General features: G+C 36.5%; 2 protein-coding genes across 2 annotated transcripts; one reads left to right on the top strand and one right to left on the bottom strand.

The window, feature by feature from the left end:
• The first annotated feature begins 205 nt into the window (after positions 1-205).
• On the top strand, positions 206-3,367 carry LOC149389264 (Haloacid dehalogenase-like hydrolase (HAD) superfamily protein). Its single transcript, XM_089621751.1, has 4 exons — positions 206-510; positions 1,163-1,550; positions 1,974-2,180; positions 2,695-3,367. The coding sequence occupies exons 2-4, from the start codon at positions 1,293-1,295 to the stop codon at positions 2,983-2,985; spliced, it is 756 nt and encodes a 251-aa protein (XP_089477877.1). The 5' UTR covers positions 206-510; positions 1,163-1,292; the 3' UTR covers positions 2,986-3,367.
• A 576-nt stretch (positions 3,368-3,943) lies between these two features.
• LOH2 (LAG1 homolog 2) lies at positions 3,944-7,181 on the bottom strand. The gene is made up of 6 exons (XM_089624234.1): positions 6,914-7,181; positions 6,192-6,400; positions 5,690-5,845; positions 4,688-4,873; positions 4,409-4,587; positions 3,944-4,303 (listed from the first exon to the last, which is right to left on the bottom strand). The coding sequence occupies exons 1-6, from the start codon at positions 7,061-7,063 to the stop codon at positions 4,284-4,286; spliced, it is 900 nt and encodes a 299-aa protein (XP_089480360.1). The 5' UTR covers positions 7,064-7,181; the 3' UTR covers positions 3,944-4,283.
• Between the last annotated feature and the right edge of the window lie 414 nt (positions 7,182-7,595).

The raw sequence follows: 7,595 nt of genomic DNA, 5'->3' as shown, positions 1-7,595 counted from the left end.
ATTAAAAATAAAGACACTATAATTATTTATTTAAATATTTGTTAATAAAAAGGTGTATAGTTATAATAATATAATAATGGTGAATAATATTTTTAGCGTAAAATTTGGTGTTGTAATTGGAGTTGGAAAAAGATTTGGTGTTAAATCAACACAAAAGTTGTGTTGATTTAACACAAAAAAATAGTGCTATGGTTGAGTTGGCCTAAAGCGCAAAAAGACATTTCGTCTCGATTTCCAAAAATTAATAAATCACATGCAGCAGTGACGAAGAGCTTCGATTGATGCGACTTTGAAGCAGACACTGCAGGATATACTGTCCAAAGTCCAGACCGAGAAATTCTGTGCTTAGTCTCGCCGGACCGATCTTCGGCCGGTTTCGGCGATGGTGGCCTCAAACCCTAAATGATGCTGAAGCCCTAAATCTTATTACCAGACAAATTCATCGCGTAAATATACAATCGCCACACCACAATACTCGAACGCCGATCTAGTCTCTGCGATCCAGATCAGGTTCGTGTTTTCGCTGAGTATGCTAGTATGAATGCTAATAAATCCTCTGTTCAATGAGAAATGGAAATGAAAAACCTTGCACTGGTGTTGCTATATGTTCAACTAGATTGCCTAACTCGTACTTGTTAGCTGAGAGTCTCTCAAGACTTTTTTCGTACAGGCGTTGGTTTTGGGAGCCTAATCATGCTTGTAATCATCGTTCTTTATTGTGCGTTCTGTTATGTTTGCACCTAAGAATTTTGTATTGCACCCAAAGTGTTAATTCATATATCACTTACGTTAACGTTGTTAACCGGGAAAATATATCGTATCTCTTACTAACCGCTCTGCTCAGTCAAATATATCACTCGCACATGAATGATTGATGTATCATGTTCTGGATTATATTGTGTCAGTAAAAGTTGGAAATCGAAACAGGATTAACATATAACCACTCGACAAGAGATTGCAAGCAATTAGAAAGGAATGTTTAATAACTCATCTAGATGTTGAAAATTGTGTAGTTATATTGAGCAGACATCTTTCTTTTCTTTTTCAATCAATGTCAATGAGGGGAAAATAAAAATACAAGTGATGCTCTTGTATTTGATCTCACATTTTTGTTGAATAAGTGCTTATTTTACTGATGAATTGAGTCCGGTTAACTACGCAGATAATTTCTGGAATAGCTGAAGGTGTTTTGTTGGATTCAAAAGCAGTGCCTTTTGTCTGTAGCTCTCAGCAAGGAGGGTTCATTAAGTTCATCGATTCTCATAAGTCGTCTCGGATCAGTCATCATATCAATGACTATCTTGTCAAAATTGCGATGTATTACCGTGGATGTTACGGGCACATTGATTGCGTACAAGGGTGAGCTGGGTGACTACTATTGTATGGCAGCCAAAGCCGTTGGGCTTCCTTGCCCTGATTACAAACGGGTCCACGAGGGCTTCAAACTAGCGTATAAAGACATGGCTCAAAGGCATCCATGTTTCGGATATGCTGAAAAAATTCCCAACATTGTCTGGTGGAAAACCTGCGTAAGGGACTCTTTTATCAGGGTAAGACTTGTATGAGATGTTTCTGCGCTTGTATGTCAATGAGCTACTGAATAAGTGCAAAACAGAAAATAGACGGCTAGGGATCGAGTTTACTTTCTAAGTAAGTCATCACTCACAAAAGGTTAGGCAACTGGGAATTAGTTGAAGTGCATTTGATAATTGAAAAAAAAAACGTTCACATCGAAGACTGACCCTTTTAATGTCAGTATGTGTTACTGAATTTCTATTTTTTTATTTTTCAAGTATAATGTGATTGAGCATGTAGTATCCGAATCGACTTTGGAAAGCAAAAGAAAAAGAGAAGGAACCATGGGAATGTTTGGGGACTTCTACGGTGTTTATTATTATTATTATTTTATCGTTTATGAATTCACATGTAGGGTTTTACAAAGTGCAAACCTTTTTTCTTTCTTTATTGTTTAGGCTGGTTACGAGTACGACGAAGAGACATTTGAAAAGGTGTTCCGACGCATCTATGCTTCATTTGGTTCACCTGCTCCATACACTGTTTTCCCGGACTCCCAACCATTCCTTAGATGGGTGAGAGAGCAGGGTCTTACGGTTGGCATTGTTAGCGACTCGGAGTACCGGTATCCAGATGTCATTCTCCCAGCTCTAGGTCTGAATCAGGTAAATATAGATCTCAATTGACTAGATGTTTTATGAACAACCTTGGTGAGATCCTTATCCATAAACTTGAATGAATCAATCAACCCCAAGGGGTTGCTCTAGTAGTAAGGGTGATTCAGTGCCTCGTGGACTTTAGTTGGGTCTAATCCGAACACCACGGTTATCAAATAGTATTGATTAATTAATTAATGGCAAGAATGGTTAAGAGCAAATTATTAGATATGTATGTGGACAAGCACATAGTCCCATGTTCAATTGCCCTAGACTAAAAGACTTTGGGCTGCTGAGAGGATCTCATAGTTGAACTGCTAGAGCCTCACCCGTATACCTATGGTTATAAATAAATAAAGAAAGTTACTGTGGTGAATGAATCTTACTGGTTCTATGAAAAGTGTAATGATTTAAATTTTTGGTTCCAACGTTGTTGTTAGTGAGCAAGTACTAGGCTATGCCATTTTTCCTTTTCGTCTCTTCGCTGTTTCGAGCTATAATTTGATATGGTATGGTTGTGTAGGGATCCGAGTGGGACTTTGGCGTGTTTTCTGGCCTTGAAGGGATTGAGAAACCGAACCCTAGGTTTTACGAGATTGCCCTAGAGAGAGCTGGGAATCTTGCTCCTGAAGAAGTTTTGCATATTGGGGACAGTATGCGCAAGGATTATGTACCGGCGAGGAGTGTTGGGATGCAAGCTTTGTTGTTGGACCGGTTTAAGACTTCGGACGCTGAAGAGTGGAGGAAATCTGGTGCAACCGTGCTTCCCGACTTGGTTGCAACAAAAGAATGGCTTATCTCGGACAAGTCGTAGTTACATTTGTCCTTGGCGATGATGTTGTAGGTTTTTTTTTTTTTTTGGGTTGCAATCTAATTTTCCATGGCAGACAGACTAAAGATGATGAATGAGAAATGAAGGGTTGTTTTTAGATGTAACAAAGAAGAGTGAATTTCGACTTTTACTTGAAGTAGATTCTTTCGCTTAAAAATAATCACCTGAGCCGAGAGAGTTGAAGTAGTAAGCAAAGGAGTAGCTAAGGGGGAAAATAAAAATTTCCATCGAATTATTTCGTAGTTACTCTAACAGAGAATGCTCGAAGAGAATTAGTGCAAAACGAACATCAATTCAACCAATTTTGATAAAGTATTGTCTTGTAGTTGTAGGTCCTGACCTATACTTTCAAGTTCTTGTTTCTTCGTTCTATAAACTCGTGTTATTGCTAGTGTTATCTTTTTCAAATAAATTCTATATTCTGTGAAACATTTGTTACAGTCGATATTGTATTTTATTTATTTTTATGATTCAATACATGAATAACCGTGGAAACCGACTCTAATTGTCGAATACAAGTCAACGCAAACCAACTCGATTCAAGTTAGCTTCTAGCTCTTCATCAGTTCGGTTAGAGTTTTCAAAAGGATAAACCGATTTATTCTGTTCCGGTCGGTGGCACATACAAAACTGGATTAGTCCAATTACACTCCTAAACTGATAGTGCTAGAGCTTAGAAAAATAAGAAATCTCATTTTCTCTTTATCCTGACCCTAGTTTGGCACAAGTATTAGTGATTACACGATACTTTGGTATAATGCAATCTCACTTTCACTCTATTCTAACTGGATAGTTTAGAAGTACTAGCATGAAATAGTGAATTCACCTCAGTAAATGCACACTTTAACAGGATTTTTTTTCTTTCTAATCCAGTCATATCATTTCAAGACCTTGAGCTATAGAAGCCACTATGTAATTCTATGAAATTATCACGTCACGATGCTGTCTGATCTAAAGTACAGAGAAAAATTTCCAAAAAAAAAGAACTAACGAGAACAAATTTTGGTTACCAAAGGAAGGTGATCAACGATTGATATCTAAAAAAAATTAAACCAAAGCATCATAATCATCTAGAGATTATGACTATACAAGAACGGCCAATTATTTGTACACCCCAAGACGAAACTATCCTCAGATAAATTTCCCACCCCAAAGCAGCTCTATCCATAAGAAGAATTAGAATTTAGAATATCACATGGGAAAGAAAAAGAATAGGCAAATAAAAGAAAGGAGGAGTGTGAGTTTCAACCTGGAAATGAACCCCGAACAAAATCTTCTGTTCAATTTTCATCCTCCGAATCTGAAAGGTGAATTTAGTCAAAAGGATAAAAATTGTTGAGGCATTTTATTTACAGATACAAATTATACACAAACAGGAAATAATTGTAAATGACTGATATCTTACCCGATCTTATATCCTCTCCGACTTGTCCTCGGTTTTTCAGTTGTCTTCTTATCATGGCATATATGAGTACCCACCAGTATATGTGGAAAAGAAGTAGCATGATCAGCATAGTATTGAAAAGATAATAGAGAGATCTGTGGTAAGCGTCTTCGAGGTTCAAGACTTGACAACTGTCGTAGCTGGAAAGAAACAGATCACATCAGACATATAATAAGCTGAAAAGGAAGAGCCGCTTTCTATCGTGTGTGTTGACGGAAATTTTGTTTATTAAGGGAAGACCTCGTGGCTTTTATGATACAGACGGGAAAGCATATCAGACGCAGGAAGACCCACGACACAGCAAAACATCCGAAGAGGACACTGGCTGCGAATTCCTTCTCCGAGTATTTGAAAACCTTCGCTGCTTCCATATATATGTCACTTGTATCATGCAGAATAAGTATGACTGTGCCTATTTGAAAAAACCTGTAAATACACGATTCATTACCCTGGTTGAACAAAATCATAAATACAGTGGGATGATTTTCAAAACTGTCAAAGAGCTAAACTGCTTAATTTTGTGTATTTATTATTAAAAAAAGTTCTCTGTATCAACGTTATAAGCACTTTGCAGAGCAAGATTGAGGAAAATGATTTAATGCCACCTTTAGTTTTTACTCGTGGATTGGATACTGTATAAAGTTGCTCATCAGAGTACTAATACGCGTTGAGAATAGGAATAGACCAAAAGGCTGACATTAATATGAAGAAATCATCAACACAATCCCATTCACATTCAAGACCAGGAAACTCCAGCCAATACAAATGTTTTTCACAGGACGAAAAATTTGAATTTACCTATCTTTTAGTTTATAGAGTTGCGACAATAACGTTGGGATGTTTATACATAAAGATCATTATTAAATAAATCTCAAGCATAACAAGCAAGCACTACCATCATAAAGCTTTTGTTACATATAAGGCGTAGCTGTAACTTTCTAGTGTTGTATTAGATTAATAGCATATTTATCTGCTAAGAGAACCATAATCGCTCTGATACACCTCAACATATAAAATAAAATTAGAAAGCATGATACAAAACATCGTATTGATCTTTCAGACAAAAAGAGACTCATGCAACACAAATTTCAGCAGAGGGGGTACAAAATAATAAAAGGAGATACACGATAGTGTTGGCTTCAATTCCAAGTTATAACAACAAACAGTAATATAATAGAATAGAATGACTCATGTTGTATTAATTTCAAGTTTTTCGGTACTCGCATAACATACAAATGATACCTTGTAAGGTATGAAACCCCAAGCAGGATAACAGTTATCACATGATGAGACATCATAACAGCAAAATCCTTTCTTCGAGTCTCCCAAGCAAGAAGCGCAGCGATACTGTAGAGGTAGAATCCACACTGGCACAGATAGTAAAGCTGTACTGGTAACCTGGGGGATGAACGAGAAAAGATCAGTGGCACGACAATATTAAACAGTTGTAAAAAGAAGATAATATATCCAACATAATATCTTCGTGACGGTGACATGACTACATTGTACTTATCTATTCGCGTTTCATTACAATACCTAAATCAACAGATTTCAAGTCAATCAGATACATACAACTAAAACAAGAGCAAATTCACCAACTAGTTAAATTCTTGTTCATGAATCGCTTTTTCTGTACAATATGTAAGCCAGGACAGTGGAAAAGTATCTTTGCGAAATGAATGAGAAGCAATGCCTGCTAAGCAATTTCAAATAACTTAAGCCATTAAAAAAAAGAAGCTCTCACTTTAGCTCCTGATAGGGCCAGCCATTGAAGAACTCGTACGTATGTTGAAACCACGGCTCGTTATACACAAATGCAAGGATGCAAAATTGGGCAGTAGTGTAGTATGTAAACTTCCACATTGACTCTGAACATTTTGCAACCTTTGCTCGTGTAGCCTTGTTAAGCTTCAATGGAACACATCCGTTACACAGAAACCGAAAAGCCAGTCTCTGAATATTCGATAAACAAAAAGATTCGCAAGTGAATCAACACCATAGTAAAGTTCAAGAATTGTATTCATTCTAAATGGAAACACGAATAATTTACTTCTTCCTTCATTTGAGAGGAAACAAAAACCACGAAAAACTGCGTTAATTTGTCTTCTTAACTTTCTAGATAATTTAACGAAATTTCTTTAACATATTAAATCCTCCATTTACTTAAACTCTTCAACAACGTAAGTTCCACATCCGTAGAAGCTCGGAATCAGGAAAAAAAAAAGTTGATAAACGATATGATATAATCATCCAAACTCAACTATTGAACTAGACTTTAATGACCATAAACCGAAAACTGAAAAATATGAATCGTTTATGAAAGATTCGAAAGAAGAACAAAAATACGCAAGAACCTAAAGCGAACAAGAATCAAGAAATTCACATTGAACGAAGCAGAGAAATGAAAAAATCCTAATAAAACAAGAAAATGGAATCAACTACTAAGCAGCAGTAGAAGAATCTTACGCGGAAGATGAATCTATCGAGAAAGAACCTTGCGATTAAGAAGATCAACGCGAAGCAGATGGCGGCGATGATATGCCAAGGACTCGTAGTCCGACCGCCATTGCATGTCCAGATCAACTCCATTGGAGTACTCGAAACCAGTATCTCCATATTCCGGTGCAGAGACTAGTGCAATCAGACGAAATGCCAAAACTTTTATCCTTGGTTTTCGTCGATTCTGATTTGCCCTAAACCTCCCATGGAAGAATAGAAACAAGAAGAGACGCAGTTTTTTCTCTGTCCTTTTCGGCGCTTTGAGAGAGAGAGCGAGTCGAGAAGTGGCAAAAGAGCACCAGAATGAATTTTTTTTTTCTTTTTCTTGAATAAAATATATAATTTAATAGTTCGTGCGCGGGTTTTTTTTGAGCACATACACATTCGAATGTGAAGTTCAAAATTGTGCTAATTTGACACTCATTGGAATTTGGAACATCTTTAATATAATACGTATTTTAAATAACACGTACTGTAACGTAAAATCCACAATCCAGTAAAATAAGTGTTAATTCCTCCAATCTGTTGCGCTAAAAAAATTACAAACTCTTATGTGTATCTATGGCACGTATAAGCAAGAAAGATAGAAAAATTAACTCTATTTTCAATCAATAAAAAAAAAATTAAAACTATTGTTGCCTATAAAACC

The sequence above is a fragment of the Urtica dioica genome, chromosome 8 (assembly GCF_054948205.1).
Source record: "Urtica dioica subsp. dioica isolate 48M chromosome 8, U.dioica_male_clone48M_v1_H2, whole genome shotgun sequence".
In the NCBI taxonomy this organism is placed as follows: domain Eukaryota; kingdom Viridiplantae; phylum Streptophyta; class Magnoliopsida; order Rosales; family Urticaceae; genus Urtica; species Urtica dioica.
The sequence above is the reverse complement of the archived record's forward strand: the minus strand, read 5'-3'. Positions and strand labels throughout refer to the sequence as shown.